Genomic DNA, 22515 nt, shown 5'->3' on the forward strand with positions numbered 1-22515 from the left:
CAATGGAAAGGTACATCATTTCAGAACCAGACCAATAGAAAGGTACATCATGTCAGAACCATACCAAAGGAAAGATACATCGTGTCAGAACCATACCAAAGACAAGGTACATCATGTCAGAACCATACCAAAGGAAAGGTACATCATGTCAGAACCATACCAATGGAAAGGTACATCATGTCAGAACCATACCAATGGAAAGGTACATCATGTCAGAACCATACCAAAGGAAAGATACATCGTGTCAGAACCATACCAAAGACAAGGTACATCATGTCAGAACCATACCAAAGGAAAGATACATCATGTCAGAACCACACAAAAGGAAAGATACATCATGTCAGAACCATACCAATGGAAAAGTACATCATGTCAGAACCATACTAAAGGAATGGTACATCATGTCAGAACCATACCAATGGAAAGGTACATCGTGTTAGAACCATACCAATGGAAAGGTACATCATGTCAGAACCATACCAAAGGAAAGGTACATCATGTCAGAACCATACCAATGGAAAGGTACATGTCAGAACCATACCAAATGAAAGATACATCATGTCAGAACCATACTAAAGGAAAGGTACATCGTGTCAGAACCATACCAATAGAAAGGTACATCATGTCAGAACCATACCAAAGGAAAGGTACATCATGTCAGAACCATACCAAAGGAAAGGTACATTATGTCAGAACCATACTAAAGGAAAGGTACATTATGTCAGAACCATACTAAAGGAAAGATACATCATGTCAGAACCATACCAAAGACAAGGTACATCATGTCAGAACCATACCAAAGATAAGGTACATCATGTCAGAACCATACCAATGGAAAGATACATCATGTCAGAACCAATGGAAAGGTACATCATGTCAGAACCATACTAAAGGAAAGATACATCATGTCAGAACCATACCAAAGACAAGGTACATCATGTCAGAACCATACCAAAGATAAGGTACATCATGTCAGAACCATACCAAAGATAAGGTACATCATGTCAGAACCATACCAATGGAAAGATACATCATGTCAGAACCAATGGAAAGGTACATCATGTCAGAACCATACCAAAGACAAGGTACATCATGTCAGAACCATACCAAAGGAAAGGTACATCATGTCAGAATCATACCAATGGAAAGGTACATCATGTCAGAACCATACCAATGGAAAGGTACATCATGTCAGAACCATACCAAAGGAAAGATACATCGTGTCAGAACCATACCAAAGACAAGGTACATCATGTCAGAACCATACCAAAGGAAAGATACATCATGTCAGAACCAATGGAAAGGTACATCATGTCAGAACCATACTAAAGGAAAGATACATCATGTCAGAACCATACCAAAGACAAGGTACATCATGTCAGAACCATACCAAAGATAAGGTACATCATGTCAGAACCATACCAATGGAAAGATACATCATGTCAGAACCAATGGAAAGGTACATCATGTCAGAACCATACCAAAGACAAGGTACATCATGTCAGAACCATACTAAAGGAAAGGTACATCAAGTCAGAACCATACCAAAGATAAGGTACATCATGTCAGAACCATACTAAAGGAATGGTACATCATGTCAGAACCATACCAATGGAAAGGTACATCGTGTCAGAACCATACCAATGGAAAGGTACATCATGTCAGAACCATACCAAAGGAAAGGTACATCATGTCAGAACCATACCAATGGAAAGGTACATCATGTCAGAACCATACCAAATGAAAGATACATCATGTCAGAACCATACTAAAGGAAAGGTACATCGTGTCAGAACCATACCAATAGAAAGGTACATCATGTCAGAACCATACCAAAGGAAAGGTACATCATGTCAGAACCATACCAAAGGAAAGGTACATTATGTCAGAACCATACTAAAGGAAAGATACATCATGTCAGAACCATACCAAAGACAAGGTACATCATGTCAGAACCATACCAAAGATAAGGTACATCATGTCAGAACCATACCAATGGAAAGATACATCATGTCAGAACCAATGGAAAGGTACATCATGGCAGAACCATACTAAAGGAAAGATACATCATGTCAGAACCATACCAAAGACAAGGTACATCATGTCAGAACCATACCAAAGATAAGGTACATCATGTCAGAACCATACCAATGGAAAGATACATCATGTCAGAACCAATGGAAAGGTACATCATGTCAGAACCATACCAAAGACAAGGTACATCATGTCAGAACCATACTAAAGGAAAGGTACATCAAGTCAGAACCATACCAAAGATAAGGTACATCATGTCAGAACCATACCAAAGGAAAGGTACATCATGTCAGAACCATACTAAAGGAAAGGTACATCATGTCAGAACCATACCAAAGATAAGGTACATCATGTCAGAACCATACCAATGGAAAGATACATCATGTCAGAACCAATGGAAAGGTACATCATGTCAGAACCATACCAAAGACAAGGTACATCATGTCAGAACCATACCAAAGGAAAGGTACATCATGTCAGAACCATACCAATGGAAAGGTACATCATGTCAGAACCATACCAATGGAAAGGTACATCATGTCAGAACCATACCAAAGGAAAGATACATCGTGTCAGAACCATACCAAAGACAAGGTACATCATGTCAGAACCATACCAAAGGAAAGATACATCATGTCAGAACCACACAAAAGGAAAGATACATCATGTCAGAACCATACCAATGGAAAAGTACATCATGTCAGAACCATACTAAAGGAATGGTACATCATGTCAGAACCATACCAATGGAAAGGTACATCGTGTCAGAACCATACCAATGGAAAGGTACATCATGTCAGAACCATACCAAAGGAAAGGTACATCATGTCAGAACCATACCAATGGAAAGGTACATCATGTCAGAACCATACCAAATGAAAGATACATCATGTCAGAACCATACTAAAGGAAAGGTACATCGTGTCAGAACCATACCAATAGAAAGGTACATCATGTCAGAACCATACCAAAGGAAAGGTACATCATGTCAGAACCATACCAAAGGAAAGGTACATTATGTCAGAACCATACTAAAGGAAAGATACATCATGTCAGAACCATACCAAAGACAAGGTACATCATGTCAGAACCATACCAAAGATAAGGTACATCATGTCAGAACCATACCAATGGAAAGTTACATCATGTCAGAACCAATGGAAAGGTACATCATGTCAGAACCATACTAAAGGAAAGATACATCATGTCAGAACCATACCAAAGACAAGGTACATCATGTCAGAACCATACCAAAGATAAGGTACATCATGTCAGAACCATACCAATGGAAAGATACATCATGTCAGAACCAATGGAAAGGTACATCATGTCAGAACCATACCAAAGACAAGGTACATCATGTCAGAACCATACTAAAGGAAAGGTACATCAAGTCAGAACCATACCAAAGATAAGGTACATCATGTCAGAACCATACTAAAGGAATGGTACATCATGTCAGAACCATACCAATGGAAAGGTACATCGTGTCAGAACCATACCAATGGAAAGGTACATCATGTCAGAACCATACCAAAGGAAAGGTACATCATGTCAGAACCATACCAATGGAAAGGTACATCATGTCAGAACCATACCAAATGAAAGATACATCATGTCAGAACCATACTAAAGGAAAGGTACATCGTGTCAGAACCATACCAATAGAAAGGTACATCATGTCAGAACCATACCAAAGGAAAGGTACATCATGTCAGAACCATACCAAAGGAAAGGTACATTATGTCAGAACCATACTAAAGGAAAGATACATCATGTCAGAACCATACCAAAGACAAGGTACATCATGTCAGAACCATACCAAAGATAAGGTACATCATGTCAGAACCATACCAATGGAAAGATACATCATGTCAGAACCAATGGAAAGGTACATCATGTCAGAACCATACTAAAGGAAAGATACATCATGTCAGAACCATACCAAAGACAAGGTACATCATGTCAGAACCATACCAAAGATAAGGTACATCATGTCAGAACCATACCAATGGAAAGATACATCATGTCAGAACCAATGGAAAGGTACATCATGTCAGAACCATACCAAAGACAAGGTACATCATGTCAGAACCATACTAAAGGAAAGGTACATCAAGTCAGAACCATACCAAAGATAAGGTACATCATGTCAGAACCATACCAAAGGAAAGGTACATCATGTCAGAACCATACTAAAGGAAAGGTACATCATGTCAGAACCATACCAAAGGAAAGGTACATCATGTCAGAACCATACCAAAGGAAAAGTACATCATGTCAGAACCATACTAAAGGAAAGGTACATCGTGTCAGAACCATACCAAAGACAAGGTACATCATGTCAGAACCATACAAAAGGAAAGGTACATCATGTCAGAACCATACCAAAGGAAAGGTACATCATGTCAGAACCATACCAAAGGAAAGATACATCATGTCAGAACCATACTAAAGGAAAGGTACATCATGTCAGAACCATACCAAATGTTTTTTGTTTGTACTGTCAATTTAGGATTTGTATGAAGAATAAATCTCACCTCTGGTAGGTATTCCAATCCAATTGAGGTACCTGGTTAGCTTTTTTGCAATATAAGTTTTACCTCTTGCAGGTAAACCTACCAATGCAATAACTGTTTGAGGATGAGCTATAGGACATGACGCTGAAAAAGAACAGAGACAGGCTTGTTACTACACTGTACTACAACCATTATTCATTTACACAACAAAAGCTATAAAAGAAACATTTACCATCAAACCCCTAAAATTCAAGTACTGTAAAGCAGGGAAGATGCAGCTACATTAGAGCATCTACACATACGAGAAATGATGAATTTTTGGTTTTCCATTGTTGAAAAAGAATGGGCGCGGCTAGCTGCCAAAAACATAATTTTTCTTTCAAGTAGTATTTCATTTAAAAATACTTCAGATGCATGTTTTTTTTATTTTTTTCTAATTTCAATTAATTTTTCAATATAAAATTGAAACTAAATAGAAGTTTTATTTTGTCATACAAGCACTGACATACTAGTGTGCAATAATCTGTTCACCCCTATGTAATGGTTGTGACCTGCATTCAATGACAGTTGAACAATAGCGTCTTCTTACAAGTGTTATTTTTTTCTTGACCATAAAAAATTGTGCCAAAAAACTCACTGCAGCCACTGTTTTTGAGAAACTTGATATAAAAACAGAAGGATCGCCACCTGCACACATGTGGGAATTGAGCCCCAAGCAACGACAACAACACACACTAAAAAAGGCTCAAAGGACTGTTATAGGCTGAAGGCAAAGGCTTGCTATTAATTGGGTATAAATCTGGAATGCATAATAGAGTCCATCAACATAGATTTAGGTAAAATCCTAAGTAGAGTTCAATGGTAAATGATCTTGGCCACAGAGTGAAAATATTCAGTAATTGGGTATCTAAATGCCCATGCAAAATGGTGTCGTCACTCAATGTGTTTCGTCTACTGGCCCAAAAAATCGTTATTTTCCACTCCAGAATAAACAGAGTTAGATGACTGTGCAATTACAGCCATACATTAGTAGTGTTCACACTACATGAAGTACAGGCTAAGATTTAAGCTGATTTAGGTTAATCTCACATGTTTGCATTTCGGCTAGACCCAATTGCGTCCACGTACTGGGAGGGACAGTCCTTAGAACATGTGACCTCTGTTAAGCTGCTGTTTACGAACACACAATTTCTGCTGCTGACATTTTGAAGAGACATCCACAGGAAGTGGAACGCGAGAGAAGACTGACCCAACTTATTTGGATGCACAGAACCAGTATACAGCGGCGTAACAGAATGTAGAGTTTTATTGATGCATGTTGTAGACAGCAAACCAAATTTATTTTGTCTACGATTGGATCTGCTGTACGCTCTACTACAGCGACCCGATCAGTGTGGAAGCGTATGCTGGTGGGATAGACGACTTTCATGTTTGTTTTTTTCAGCCTGACAAAGCAGGAGTATTGTTGCACCCCAGTCTTGTTACTTCCGGGAAAGTCATCTATAGAGTAGATACACGAACATGGGACAAAGCAGATCTAAAACAGATTTGTTTAACTAATTAACTTTATGTTCCTTAGATTTGAACATTTTTTTTCTTAAAATCATACGTCTTCCAGGTTGTGTTTTTGTTACGTCTGAGCTCGGTTGCTATTGTGAATTTCACAACGAAAGATGAAAGAAAATCTCTCTTCCGTCCATCACGTATATTAACAATAAAAGTGGTAAATGTTGCTCTCTTGTATGTTACCACCACTGTTTGCTTGATCTGATTGGCAGATATTTCTGTATGGCTTCACTAATGTCCGCAGCAGTACTTGTTTCAAATAACTGAAGATCATTTATTTTATAGAAGAGAGCCACAGGTCGAAACATCAGCCCTGGTTGAAACTCTTAAAATGCAACAATATACAAGTAATTTGCCGTTTGTATATATAATATTGAATAAAAAGGAAAAACTTGGGTAGAGAGGTGCCATGCTATTGCTATACCTTGAGTTTGTTTATGTTTGGTCTTAACGTAGCAGGAATCTAGCTTGTAATCAAACAAATCAGGGCTTAGTGTAGCAAATTTATTGTTTTTATCTTGTACTGTAAAATACTTTATTTTAGCTGGAATTAATTTTTGCTGAAAAGGCTTTTTAGGTGTTTTGTATGGAATTTATTTTTACTGATTTTTGATGAGTTGAATGTGAAATATAGGAAAAAAGTTGTATTTGTATTTTCACTGAATCATCCCTTCAGCAAAAACAGTAAAAATAAAGTATTTTACAGTAATTCGTGGTAGACCAGGGCCAGACCACTTCTTGGAGTGTCGGCCACGCCCTTTAAATACTGTGGTAGAACAAACAACTATCAACATATCATTTCTTATTAGCTTCAGGATACCACTTCATCAACTCCATGATTACATAAGCATACCTAGAGATTGAACAAACAACTCTGGGATTGGGCCATTCCAGTTTATATCTGCACCCCCCTGTTGATGAGCTTGTGTGTTTACTTCATACAGGGTATAATTTCCATGGGTGTACAAGTCATACAAAGTTTTATTTCCAAATCACCATTCACCATACAGTAATGTAAAATCCAAAACTATAGTTCCTACTTATGGTGTTGATGAGTTCCATTGTGCCACCATACAGAGTAGGATTTCCAAATATAACTCTCATCATATGCTAATTTACCAAGTTCAAAATTTTATATTTGATAATGGAAATTCAAACTAGTCCTGATTCACGGTGTTGATGAGCTCATTCGTGCCATCATCCTTATCTAATTTCAGTAATAACTATCTCATACTGGCCCAATTTTTTTACCATATACAGTCACAATTCCAAGTTTTTTTAGTCATACTGTTGGAAATCCAACTTCATCAACCGGTATGTGGCGAGATAAACTAGGCCATATTTTATTTAGTAGCCATAACTGCCTGGATTTCCAGGATTTTTTTTCCCCATACTCGTCTGGATTTCCAGATTCTGTTTCTTCATATACAGTTGGAATTCCGGGGTATTTTCCTCATCATACAGTGCTGGAAATCCGACCACATCAACAGGGGGTGCAGATATAAACTGGAATGGCCCATTAACAACTTGCATTTGCATAAACCCATGATTGACAGTCATTTTAAGCATTCAACGAACGACTGTTTGAATCATGCTTTACCATCACTTTTACATGAAAATCCGACTGACACTGCTCTGAACTTGTAAATTAATATCAAAATTGTATCATGGATATATTCATGGTTATGTGCGACATGAATATAACGCACTACAGGCATTAAGATTGTCGAAAAGAGTGATTTTGCGGAGCACCCCAACAAGATGTTTCATGCTCGAGTTTCATTTGCATACTGAAAACTGGTGACCATCTTTCTGTACATACACCAGGAACAATACATTATAATACCATGAACAAACAAGTCATTTCACTACTGAACCTTCAGTGCTTGACATCCCCTAACATTCCACCAATGAACACAAAAATTTATATTTTTACGGGCAAGGTGATATGTTCATGGATATACAACAGCAGAAAAGTCATTTAAAACAGCGAGTTACTCCAAAAACAAAATGCGAAATCCTTTGCCTTCTTTAGGCATGGGGTTAAGCTGAAACATAAACAAAATTAACATTTTAATAGTGACAGAAAAATAAAATTCAGTCTTCAAATACTATAAACCTACAGTTATAACATTTTGCATTCAGAATTGTGAATAAATGTGTTTTTTGCATTATGTGTGTTATAAATTGTAGAAATTCAGTGATTGTAAAGTGGCTTAGCTACCCGTCATTTTGGAGTTTGTGCACTGTTAAATAGACAATACCCATGATGCTCTGCTTCATTTTTATATTTTATTTATTATGAACGCTATAGTGCGTATATTTTTTAATGTAGAATATATGTGAATATATTCCCCCACTACTACATGTGTACAAAATGGTGTTGGTTGGTTCATTGAGTTCTTTGAGAGGGGTGTAGGTCATATTGACTTTGCAGTTAATGACTCATTAGTTTGTTCATGGTATTACAATGCTGAACTAATGAATCTCTACTACTAATAATATACTCATTCAGATAGACATTACTATAGAAATTAATATACATGTACTTTTGTAGGTTATGAAAAGTTCAGTATAAATATAACAGATAATACACTATTAACCTATGTGTCATATGGTACAAACATTCACTGTTCTTTTAAGTTCAACAATTTTTAGATGAAATATGCATGAAAAGCATATGTGTAAAAACAAATTTAGTAATATTTCAATAAACTTCTTTCTTTTATTCAAGATTTAAGTATTTTAACAATGAGGTTGTCAAAGCATTAAACTCCACTGCTATGGCTACCATTAAAACACATCAGATACCCTTAACTTTCACAACATGGTTTTCTGTTATACTGAATAGTTGATACTAACCTCAAACACAATCCAATACTGTAATACAGGTCATATACATGTATGAGCTGACCTAAATACATTAATTACCAGGAAGGGAAAGATGCCAAGTTTTCATCATGAGAGTTGTGCATGGTAAACAAAGAGCATATACATAAATACTATTTACATATATACATGTAGAGCGGCTCAAGCATTTTATAAAGTATTATAAAGTTCAAAGGCTGCATCCATTTTTAAAGAATTGTATTTTTTTTTTTTCAGAACATCTGGAATCTAGTGAGGCAGATCATGGTCAAAGGCAAGGGATTATTGATTAGAATTGGAATAAAATCAGAAAAAATAGGGAAAAAAAACAGGTAAACACTATTCTACCAGCAGAAATGATTTGTCAGTTACTACATGAACATGTTATTTTTAGTAGACAACTGTCTAGAAACACTATACTATCTCTGAATTTGGAGAATTTACCGGATTGGGAGTTGAATTTAGGTCTTGATCACAAGACAATCACTAGATATGAGACAATCACTGATACAAGACATTTTTTGACAAACCAGAATTTGAGGGTATCTAAATCTGATGAAAGTCATTGTGACCTTTTACATAAAGCTGCCTAAGAAAATTACTGCAGCTACCAAAATTTAGCATTGTCAGAGACTCACAATAAATTAGTCACAAAACAATAAATGTCTAAAACAGAAGTAGCTTGTTGTAGCCCAGTACTAATAATAATGTCCAGACAAAGAAGTACAAAAACTGTATAAATGTCAAATTGCAAGGTCATTTAAATGTTTGTTAGAGTAAAGAGAATGACAATCAGAACTATGAAATACTCATCAATCATTAAAAATCATAATGCAGAAAGATAACATTCCTCATAATAATGACACTACTAACAAATTCACAAAATGAATGAGAATGTTTATTTGTAATGGAAACTTAATTATTATCTCCTAAGCGGTTTGGATTTCTGAAGAAAAGAAAGCTGCTGGGTATGAAAGAATTAATTAATTAATTGGTTGACAAATTGCAATTTGATGCATTCATGCAGAATTACATGTATAACATTAAGCACATGTATGGTCTAAGCTTAAGACTGTTAAAAATATACAAACTTACAATTAATGTATCTACTTGGCAATGGCATGGTCAGGAATACAGTCAACAGAACAAGCAACTTGATCAAGAGTGAATAGAGAACTGGCAACTAGAGGCTCCACGCTGTATATAAACTCCCAGTGGTGGTGGTGTTATAATGTAAACAATAACCCCAACAAGTAAATGCATATAACCACAGTCTCTCTGCGGCGGTATAACCAAATATTCGACTAGTTTAGCTCCAAAATTCTAATAATTTGTATAAATTTGCAGATAACGAGATCACTTCGATGTTGACGTATCACAGCTGTTTTAAAATTTAACACCACGACGCCGATATACATTCGACAGTTCCAACTGTTCTAATCAGAAACGCCGGTAAAAAGTGTTCACGTTCCCGGCACATGCTTCAGTGACGTATCGCCAAATAGATCCTAAGTCACGAGATGGCGTGTGCTTTATTTAGCATGATAATAACAAACAGCAAACGGCATTGGCCAGCCATTGGTGGCCAGCTTTCCACAGGTAAAGGTCATCCCTGCTTAGCCATGCATTTATTATATTAGCGGCGTGAGGGAAAAGTAAGGTGATTAGAGTATACTGCCCTCGTACACTGTAATCACACATTAGTCGGGTGTTACCGGACTAATCATAAGGGGACGCAAATAAATAAAACCTTGCCGATGTAAAATGATCTATGCGGAACTTAAAGAACATAACACATTTTAGTGGAGAGAGAATAAAACAATTGCATTGACTCATTCATTGTACACACACATCAAGGACGTGCATTGAATATTTTTTCAATGGAATACAGTCTTTACCAACCAAGCCTGAATGTTGAAAAAATAGATATCAGAATAATCGGTAAAACTGCTAAATGATGATTATTAAAATCAATAACGATATACCAAGTTGTTTACCTGCTTTTAGGAGCGGTGTTCGCTGTCTGACAGTCGACATTTTCTCCCGCTTTTCATGACGTCATCACAAATGTTTGACTCGTCCCGTGACGTTTACACAAAGCAGCTGCTGGGATCGAAATAGAAGTCTCGCATGCAATCGCATGTTTTCGCCTTGCAGTGTTTTCTATGAAATACCGACCTCTTTTTCAATAAAGTAAGTATTATAGAATTGTATCAGATGATTAAGCTAGCAACTATGTAGAAAAATAGCTGGTAATCTTCGTTGTCTGGTTGGAAATGTTGTTGACAAAGTCGTTGGTGGCGGTATATTCTAAATAACGCGTATCATGTTCTCAAACAAATACATTACATTTTACTTTGTTCCTGCGTATAGGTGCCACTTCTGTTATGGCGGATAAACGCTTATCGTTGCGCTGTCAGACAAAACATGGTCGACACGCTGTTGAAGGTTTGACATTGAATTCAACTGTAGAACACCTCTTGGAAAAAATTCAGGAGTTAACGAAAATTCCAGCTTGCTCCCAGAAAATCTTTCAGGGTTATCCGCCGAAGGAAACTGATGTGACAAACCCAAACACGAAACTTTCAACGCTACCTTTTCGCTCGGGAGATACCTTGATTGTGGAGGAGGCGCCATGTGGGAAAATTGCAAGTAATCTTGTCACAAAAACTGACAATTCAGAAGTTATCATTCAAAGACGTTTGACAAGAATATCAGTTCCTGCAGATAATTCGTGTCTCTTCACAAGTGTAAGCTTCCTCATGGAAGCACCAGAAATATCAACTGGTCGAGCACGTGACCTTCGACATTTGATTGCTAGAATTGTATCATCAGATCCAGTAAAGTACAACTCAGCATTTCTTGGAAAAGATACCCATGACTACTCAGCTTGGATTTTGAGTGACGAAACATGGGGTGGTGCTATTGAAATCTCCATTCTCTCTAAAGTGTATTCTGTGGAGATTGCTGTCGCTGACATACAAACAGTCCGTGTTGACCGTTTCGGGGAAGCCATGAACTACAAGAAAAGAATTATATTAATCTACGATGGGATTCACTATGATCCACTTGCTATGGAGACAGGTGACCCTGAAGAGCCACTCCAAAGAGTCTTCTCCACTCAGGATGACACTGTACTTGCTAAGGCAATGGAAATAGCAGAATCTGCTCGACTTATGAAACATTATACTAACTTGTCTAATTTCAAGATGCGTTGTATTGTCTGTAATACTGGCCTAACAGGACCAGCTGAAGCCACTCTGCATGCATCTAAAACTGGACATACCAACTTTGGAGAAATTTGAAAGTAATCAAATCTTTTTTTATAATGTATATAATCTGATAACTCTTTTATGAGAACATTTAAGGAGTCAAATGCTCCACTATTCTTAGTAACTGTTCCTATCTGTGATGAATATAGTATTTTATACATGTAATTGAAGTCAAATGTGTTCAGTTCTTTCATTTTGTATATTATAATGCGTATTCATTTTAATTTTCAATTAATATACACATACACCTTGAAGCAGGTACAAACTTATTTTTATCATGGATATGCAAGAGTGTGTGACAAAATAAATGCAATACATTTCTGGTTTACTTAGTGTTCGTAGGTGTTTGTACATGCAGTAACATAAAATGTAAATTTTAAACAATTATGATTCATATATGATCTTCCAAATACTAGTACATTTGTATATCAGTAAGTTTGTTGTCAGAATGTGTATAATCGTGCAATGTTTTCTTCAATGTTGTATAATTTATATTTCAAAAGTGAAAAACCGATTTTGTCAAATTTATGTATAAAGTTTCTTTTATAAAATTAAAAATCTAAGATTTGTCAATAAACATTGTGATAAAACCGATTATTATTCCCTATTATAGCATTATCAATACCAGTTTATTTTATGACGTCATTGCAGCATATTATTCACGATAATATCCCATTATTGACCATCAAGGTCCTGTGCCATTGATAGGAATACAATGTTTTTGAAAACGAATAATAGATAAACTATTTAAAAAATTATTAGATATCAAGTATCTACTACTAAAGTCTAGATTCAGCGACTGATGCCGCTTGGTGGCCTCTTGACTAGGTTGCCCTATCGTGATTTATCCAAGCAAACGTGATAAAAGAAGTGGCGTTATGTCTATGAGTACAGGGAGATGCATTTGATCTGCTTTGTAGTGAGTACCGTAGTACCTACAGTCCTACTACACAATTTGCGAAATGAGATCAACGAAAGTACGTCTACTTCCCGGTGAAATATCACAATCCGAGCACAGTTTGCATAAACAAATGAAAGTATCTGTGCTCTTCTTAGGTGTGTTTTTTATTAGTCCCGGTTCGGACATAGTCCGAAAACAGGGACTTATGTTTTGACCTCCGTGCGTGCGTGAGTGTTTCACGATCTGACTCAAGATGGCTGAATGGCAGCCTTTTTTGTGCTAAAAATCATCAAAATCAAGCATTTCGCAGCTGTTTACAGATGGATTTTGTTCAAACTTGGTATATACATTAGACATTATATGACCTTGATGCAAATAATTTTGTTTTTCAGATAAAATTCAAAATGGCCGACTTGCGGCCATTTTGTTTTAATGAATGTGGTTCTCGTGCCATATCTCCGACTTGTTTTGACTCATTATATTCAAATTTTAAATATTCAATATACATCATGTCATAGATAAACAGATATGGTCATTTTTGTGCTAAAACATCATCAAGTATCAAGCATTTCTGGCATTTATGAATGGATTTCGTTCAAACTTGGTACATACATTAGACATTACAGGTTCCTGATGCACATCGTGGCCATTTTGTTTTAATGATTGGGCTTCTAGAGGAATATCTCTTAAATGCTTTGACTGATTATATTCAAATTTTATATATTCGTTATACATCATGTTATATATATACATGTATTCAAAATGGCTGATTTTGAATGCTGTTCCAGAGCAATATCTCTCAATATGGACAAGTACTTGTTTGACAATCAGATACAAATGTCAATCATTTTAATGTTAAAAAATCATATTCCTGACATGGTTATATTCCAGCTATATTACTATAAACAAAACTATATATCTTAAATATAATAACTAACTGGGACTGTGCCATGCATGGCTTGTTTATACAGTCAGATTAAAATCACTGTTGGCGTAACAATACGACTACTGCTTACCCCTCGCACGTATATATGTTCCACATATATGGGTTGGTGGGTCGTTCATTATTGCTTAATTGTCTTATAAAAGCACACAGTGACCAATAGTTGTGTTTATTGTATACTCCATCATTAGAAAATGATTTAATTTGACCATACATGTAGATATATATGCTACAAATAGAGTAAATACAGTAACTATTGTATATATAATTAATTGTATGAAGTATTTAACCATTTACACATATAGTTTCCTGTAGCAAGAAAACATTGACAGACTAAAAGACTTATTGTCTGCACATTACGCCAAGGAACCTAAGAACCAAATTTGATCAAAACCTACTGGAACATTCTTGAGATTTTTACAGAAGCTGAAATGAGACAATTAATATGCAAATCAGTGGTTTCATGTGTGCAGACATGGCCTAAAAAACTTTTCATGGTTGCATATTAAAAGGTAAGCATGTATCAAAATTAGATTTTGCTTAGACAAAAACTAAGGACAAACTCATTACCTCCCTTGTGTGCTTCACACAAAAATGTAATTGTGCAACCAATATCAAGTATGCAGAGATTGAATGAAATATGTAATCCGTTTCTGGGAAACAGTTGTTAAAACAAGTCATGACAAAGTTCCTGTTCAACAGTAAACAACACCGAAATGAGCCAGTTTGAATCAGAATTAAAAACAAATGTATGGTAGTGAGCTACTGTGGAATACTTTATTTTCGCTGGAATTAATTTTCGCTGAAAAGGCTTTCTGGGCCTTTTGCTTTGAATTTATTTTCACTGATTTTTGATGAGTTTAATGTGAAATATAGGAAGAAAAGTATATTCGCTGGATTTTATTTTTCGGAATCATCCCTTCAGCGAAAATAGCGAAAATAAATTCCAAGCGAAAATAAAGTATTCTACAGTAACATGTAATGTTTGATTGCAATAATTAAGTCAAGGCATGGTTCTACACCAGTAGTAATTAGTACAAAATGTTTGTCATTCAGGCAAGTTAAAATAAAAAAATGATTGGCATGGTAATTAATAAAATAAATCATAACAATACTGTTCATTTTTGGCATCACTACTCAGTCATGTTGATGGATGGTACCAACCACCAGCCAACTAGTATCCAAGTGCAGTATTCTTGTTGAATTTGAGAGAAATTTGAGAGGCAAAATACAAGAATATAGCATGTTCTAAGAAAATCTGCCATAAACATAATTGAAATGGTATGTAGAGTAATTTCTAAATCAGGGGAAAATTAGCCATGTTTTATACTGCATTTGGTACCATGATACCCAGAATGCACTATTCCCTTAGACTGCATCACAAACAGCAGAGCATTGCCAGCGGCCTCTGAATAGAATAGGACAAGAGGTCAGCAGTTTGTGACACACAGGAAATTGACCAAATTTGGCAATGATTTTACCCCTTACATGTAGTGCGGTTGTGGATATTGTGGTTACCAGCGTCTGTTAGTACATGTACATGTAGTGTGGGTTGTGGATATTGTGGTTACCAGCGTCTGTTAGTACATGTACATGTAGTGCGGGTTGTGGATATTGTGGTTACCAGCGTCTGTTAGTACATGTACATGTAGTGCGGGTTGTGGATATTGTGGTTACCAGCGTTCGTTAGTACATGTACATGTAGTGCGGGTTGTGGATATTGAGGTTGCCAGCGTCTGTTGGTACATGTACATGTAGTGTGGGTTGTGGATATTGTGGTTATCAGCATCTGTTAGTGTTAGTACATGTACATGTAGTGTGGGTTGTGGATATTGTGGTTGTCAGCGTCTGTTAGTACATGTACATGTAGTGCGGGTTGTGGATATTGTGGTTACCAGCGTCTGTTAGTACATGTACATGTAGTGTGGGTTGTGGATATTGTGGTTACCAGCGCCCGTTAGTACATGTACATGTAGTGCGGGTTGTAGATATTGTGGTTACCAGCGTCTGTTAGTACATGTACATGTAGTGTGGGTTGTGGATATTGTGGTTACCAGCGTCTGTTAGTACATGTACATGTAGTGTGGGTTGTGGATAGTGTGGTTGCCAGCGTCTGTTAGTACATGTACATGTAGTGCGGGTTGTAGATATTATGGTTACCAGCGTCTGTTAGTACATGTACATGTAGTGCGGGTTGTGGATATTGTGGTTACCAGCGTCTGTTAGTACATGTACATGTAGTGTGGGTTGTGAATATTGTGGTTGCCAGCGTCTGTTAGTACATGTACATGTAGTGTGGGTTGTGGATATTGTGGTTGCCAGCGTCTGTTAGTACATGTACATGTAGTGCGGGTTATGGTTACCAGCGCCCGTTAGTACATGTAGTGTGGGTTGTGGATATTGTGGTTATCAGCGTCTGTTAGTACATGTACATGTAGTGTGGGTTGTGGATATTGTGGTTACCAGCGCCCGTTAGTACATGTACATGTAGTGTGGGTTGTGGATATTGTGGTTACCAGCATCTGTTAGTACATGTACATGTAGTGTGGGTTGTGGATATTGTGGTTGCCAGCGTCTGTTAGTACATGTACATGTAGTGTGGGTTGTGGATATTGTGGTTACCAGCGTCTGTTAGTACATGTACATGTAGTGTGGGTTGTGGATATTGTGGTTACCAGCGCCCGTTAGTACATGTACATGTAGTGTGGGTTGTGGATATTGTGGTTACCAGCGCCCGTTAGTACATGTACATGTAGTGTGGGTTGTGGATATTGTGGTTACCAGCGTCTGTTAGTACATGTACATGTAGTGTGGGTTGTGGATATTGTGGTTACCAGCGCCCGTTAGTACATGTACATGTAGTGTGGCTTGTGGATATTGTGGTTGCCAGCGTCTGTTAGTACATGTACATGTAGTGCGGGTTGTAGATATTGTGGTTGCCAGCGTCTGTTAGTACATGTACATGTAGTACGGGTTGTGGATATTGTGGTTGCCAGCGTCTGTTAGTACATGTACATGTAGTGCGGGTTGTGGATATTGTGGTTACCAGCGTCTGTTAGTACATGTACATGTAGTGCGGGTTGTGAATATTGTGGTTACCAGCGTCTGTTAGTACATGTACAAGTAGTGTGGGTTGTGGATATTGTGGTTACCAGCGTCTGTTAGTACATGTACATGTAGTGCGGGTTGTGGATAGAGTGGTTACCAGCGTCTGTTAGTACATGTACATGTAGTGTGGGTTGTGGATATTGTGGTTACCAGCGTCTGTTAGTAGTCATTTTTGGTGAAAATGCTATTTTTGGCTTTTCCTTGAAAACAGCTACAATGTACTCCAATTGCTGTGATACTTAGTACATGTCTACATGTACCTTGCATTGACTTTTATTAAGATTTGGTGAAAATATATTCAATTATGTAATTTTAGCAAATATTTTTGTCATTATTGGTGAAAACTGTTAACTTTTTTCTTGAAAATCTATACTCTGATTGATACTCGGTATATATGTACCTTGGGTTGACCTCTGTTAGATTTGAACTTTATCTTCTATTTGATATCTTTATCTTGAAGAATGTGTTAAAGTTCAGTTAACTGTTCATTAAAGTATGAGTTATTAAATTTGGACATTCAACAAAAATAAAAATGTATAATGTTAATCGAACATCAAGTTACAATTTAGGTGTGGTTTCTCAAAAGTGGGCGAGGTTTCTGAAATATGGACGTGGTCATTTGTGTAATACAATGTCCATAACTTCAGCATAAAAAATCAGCATCTCAGGTATATATGTATGTGTACATGTAACCTGGGTGAACCTTTATATCGGGGAACACTCTTACTTCAGAGGTGGCAGCACAAAATTTTACATGGAGGGGCAAGATCTGGTCACCAACTTTACTAGGGGGTCCGGGGCATGCTCCCCTTCAAGATTTTTAAATCTAAACCCTCTAAAATGATATTTCCTGCATTTTGAGGGGAAAATTTTGCTGACAAAAGGTTTCAGCTCGATTTTGGAGGGGCACCCCCCAACATTTTTCACACACACCCTCTCTGTCCCTGATAATGTGACATTCTTTTTTGGTTAACAAGTTAATAAAGGTTTTTACATAGTTGAGCAAAAAAAAAAAACTATCCGTGAATAGTAAAGGTGAGACAATTTACAGTATGTAAGAATATGGCACTGAGTTGTGCCTTTTTCATTTCCTAGCTTTGTTAGATAACTTGTCCATTGAACAATTTGTATTAAACGTCACTCCAAGATACATGTATGTGTTGTTTTTTCTAATTCCTCATTCCCAACTTTGATACACATTTTTTTTGTGTGATGTCCATTTTTTGCAAATATAATTCATTTGGTCTTTTTAATGTTGATTTGTAATCCCCATTTATTCAAATAGTTGTGGGTAGTATCCACCAATTCTCATAGTCCTGGTGCACTCTCAGACATAAGTACAATATCATCTACGTATAGTAGGCATGGGATTGACTTCTTGTTCAATGATGGTTGATTTAATGGTTGTTTGTTTAGTTCAGCGATAAGGTCATTGATGTATATATTGAACAGTATTGGGCTTAGTGGACAGTCTTGTTTCATTCCATTGTGTATATGGAATGATGTTGTTATTCTGTCACTCAACTTTAGTTTGTATTTCTTATTGTTGTATATGATTTCAACTTATATAAGTTGCCATTTATATATTTTTTACATCAATCTTTTGTTCCACACGATATCAAAGCATTTCTTTAAATCGATAAATCAGCAGTATAGTTTTTTTCCTTCTTGGTATTTTTAATCATGGTATGTAGTGTGATGATATGATCTGTTGTCCGGTGTTTGCTTCTGTTTAGTACTGCATTGAATATTTTGCCAATGTTGCTGTTGACTGATACACCTTGGTAGTTGTTAGAGTTGAGATAGTTACCCTGTTTATGTATTGGTGTAAGAATACAGTTGTCAGGGTATAACTATTGTACATTTTTCAGGATTTGTTTGAACATTTTTTGTAGAGCTTTTATCATGGTTGCACAACTGTATTTACTTCCTTAGTAATTTGATGTGTATAGCACACACGACTGCTCCCCTTGTTCACTACTGTAAAATACTTTATTTTCGTTAAATGGATGATTCAGTGAAAATAAAATCCAGCGAATATATTTTTCCCTAAATTTTACAATCAATTCATCAAAAATCAGTTAAAATAAACTCCATACAAAACAACCAAAATGTCTTTTCAGTTAAAATAAACTACAGCGAAAATATTTGTAAGTATTTTACAGTTTGCATAATGACACTGCCCCAAGCATATTCATAGAAGCACAAGGTCCAGTTGGGATTAGACACTTACATGTAGCTAGAAAAACCCATCTTACCTGCCAATTGCTAGAGAGCCTCCAATTGGATCAGTGCTTGACTGATTAGCAGTAATCTGTGTCAGTATTGACAATACCCGGTACAACCTTTGCTTACCAAAAGTGATGGGAGGAGTGGAGACCATGGTCTCACTGGCCAGTTTGGAATTGCTGTCATTATGACATTAGGTGTAGCTACTACTACTACAGTGGTGCCCTCATGAGTGTGTCCATGGGAAGTATTCTATGTGATCAGTGGTGCCCTCATGAGTGTGTTCATGGAAAGTACTTTATCTGATCAGTGGTACCCACATGAGTGTGTTCATGGGAAGTACTCCATGTGATCAGTGGTGCCCACACAAGTGTGTCCATGGGAAGTACAATCGTAGGTGCTGGAAGTATCACTAGTTTCTGGTTAATGCTTATTAAAAACAAAGTAATTTATGTCTTGGATGGGGGCGCTCTTTCAACTCAGAAAAGAGTTACGAAAATCAACTATGACTGGGAATGGGAACCCCCATAATTAAGTCATATTATTTGTCTACGTCAGGTTGAGAAAATGAAAGTACAACAAGTCATAATAAATCTGTATGCCATACTGTGAATTAAAGTGAATAAGGGTACGGTACTAAAAACAAAATACCATTCCATCCACAGCATGATAATATACGGCTTGATATTTTATTGCATTATATATATATGATACATGTACTGGTACATGTATGTGAATAGAAACATACATTGTTTCAAACAATGCCTTAAAAATATTACATGTATATTGAATAAATGAAAAATTATTAAACCTTTTTCCCCGAGTAGAGTGCCCAAGCTTTATTACACAGTAGTATTATGTCAACCGTTCCACTGCTACACACAGTAGTATTATGTCAACTGTTCCACTGCTACATACAGTAGTATTATGTCAACCGTTCCACTGCTACATACAGTAGTATTATGTCAACCGTTCCACTGCTACATACAGTAGTATTATGTCAACCGTTCCACTGCTACATACAGTAGTATTATGTCAACCGTTCCACTGCTACATACAGTAGTATTATGTCAATTGTTCCACTGCTACATACAGTAGTATTATGTCAACCGTTCCACTGCTACATACAGTAGTATTATGTCAACCGTTCCACTGCTACATACAGTAGTATTATGTCAACCGTTCCACTGCTACATACAGTAGTATTATGTCAACCGTTCCACTGCTACATACAGTAGTATTATGTCAACTGTTCCACTGCTACATACAGTAGTATTATGTCAACCGTTCCACTGCTGCATACAGTAGTATTATGTCAACCGTTCCACTGCTACATACAGTAGGATTATGTCAACTGTTCCACTGCTACACACAGTAGTATTATGTCAACCGTTCCACTGCTACATACAGTAGTATTATGTCAACCGTTCCACTGCTACATACAGTAGTATTATGTCAACTGTTCCACTGCTACACACAGTAGTATTATGTCAACTGTTCCACTGCTACATACAGTAGCATTATGTCAACTGTTCCACTGCTACACACAGTAGTATTATGTCAACTGTTCCACTGCTACATACAGTAGTATTATGTCAACTGTTCCACTGCTACATACAGTAGTATTATGTCAACTGTTCCACTGCTACACACAGTAGTATTATGTCAACTGTTCCACTGCTACACACAGTAGTATTATGTCAACTGTTCCACTGCTACATACAGTAGTATTATGTCAACTGTTCCAATGCTACACACAGTAGTATTATGTCAACTGTTCCACTGCTACATACAGTAGCATTATGTCAACTGTTCCACTGCTACATAAAGTAGTACATGTATTATGTCAACTGTTCCATTGCTACATACAGTAGTATTATGTCAACTGTTCCACTGCTACACACAGTAGTATTATGTCAACTGTTCCACTGCTACATAAAGTAGTACATGTATTATGTCAACTGTTCCACTGCTACATACAGTAGCATTATGTCAACTGTTCCACTGCTACATAAAGTAGTACATGTATTATGTCAACTGTTCCATTGCTACATACAGTAGTATTATGTCAACTGTTCCACTGCTACATACAGTAGCATTATGTCAACTGTTCCACTGCTATATAAAATTTAATTTTAATAACAGTTCAGATCAAAGAAAGCTTAGAAAGAACTCTAGTGTGCTTAGAGTAGAGTGTTAGAGGCATATAAAGTAAAAATAGAAAATACTTGAAATTAATTCAAAATTTAAAATTAGCCTTTTGAACAAAAAGTCTGGCAACTACCGTAATATTGGTCTGCTTTTCGAAATGCACAAGATGAAAACAATGTGATCCAGTATTGAAGTTTATAAAACTCACAGAAAACTCTTATCAAAACAATATTGCATCTGTCTGCTATTTCAGTAATTAAGCTAACTCTGAATAAAATCACACATAATATTAAACTATCTGGTGAAGTACTTAAATAAATGGTCTCTTTACTGGCTGGGGTACTTATACATGTATGTACATGACAGAACTTATATTCATTGTGAACAAACAGAAATTCTGGTCAACCATCATGACTATATTAGATTTGATTATACAAAAAAAACTATCCCACAAACACTTTTACATGTACATGCATGTGCAAGAACATATATGATTGGTTAGTTTAAATCATTGCTGAGTTGTTAATCTAGTGTATCAACAGTCCTGTCAAAACTTTTCAATTAAGACTGCAGCCATTCTAATGACACAAGCTCGGGGAGGCACTGAACTTCCAGTTTGGTAGGGTGTGCGACCAAGAAGTAAGACCCCAGACCCCATCATAGACCTTTTTCACCTCAAAAAACCATACACATTATAGACCAAATAATGATTTTGTATATCCCATCACTCTCAGAAAAGCCAAATGCATATTTATGGTGTTGCGACTTAATGTAATGCATTTACATAAATAAATAAATGTATGTACTCACAAGTGAAATCTGTTGTAAGGTTCTGGTGTGAGATGATAATCCTATGGTTCATAGTGGCACACTGACCTGGCATTCTGTAATAGTGTAATCCTAATACAGTTAACAACCTGTGAA

The 22515-nt window shown here is 36.5% G+C and overlaps 2 protein-coding genes across 5 annotated transcripts in view; one reads left to right on the forward strand and one right to left on the reverse strand.

Moving 5' to 3' along the window:
- LOC100371226 (6-phosphofructo-2-kinase/fructose-2,6-bisphosphatase-like) overlaps positions 1–22515 on the reverse strand; it is a 50217-nt gene that overhangs the window by 21833 nt on the left and 5869 nt on the right. For 2 of the 4 annotated variants that reach the window (XM_085497246.1, XM_085497247.1), the window contains exons 2-3: positions 22402–22508; positions 4575–4697 (exon numbers count right to left, since the gene is read on the reverse strand). In XM_085497246.1, the coding sequence (XP_085353372.1) occupies positions 4575–4697; positions 22402–22508 (230 nt within the window). Of the gene's footprint in view, positions 1–4574; positions 4698–10082; positions 10484–10984; positions 11080–22401; positions 22509–22515 lie in introns of those variants that run through there. The other 2 variants (XM_085497249.1, XM_085497248.1) reach the window with 2 other exon arrangements.
- Positions 11056–12853, forward strand: LOC100371534 (ubiquitin thioesterase OTU1-like). Its single transcript, XM_002739903.4, has 2 exons — positions 11056–11180; positions 11361–12853. The coding sequence occupies exon 2, from the start codon at positions 11375–11377 to the stop codon at positions 12290–12292; it is 918 nt and encodes a 305-aa protein (XP_002739949.1). The 5' UTR covers positions 11056–11180; positions 11361–11374; the 3' UTR covers positions 12293–12853.

The sequence above is a fragment of the Saccoglossus kowalevskii genome, chromosome 3 (genome assembly GCF_978046115.1).
Source record: "Saccoglossus kowalevskii chromosome 3, keSacKowa6.1, whole genome shotgun sequence".
NCBI classification, from domain to species: Eukaryota; Metazoa; Hemichordata; class Enteropneusta; family Harrimaniidae; genus Saccoglossus; species Saccoglossus kowalevskii.

Bases quoted from the DNA above. Each gene is read 5' to 3' on its own strand.
- LOC100371534 (XM_002739903.4), top strand. From the start codon at position 11,375: ATGGCGGATAAACGCTTATCGTTGCGCTGTCAGACAAAACATGGTCGA.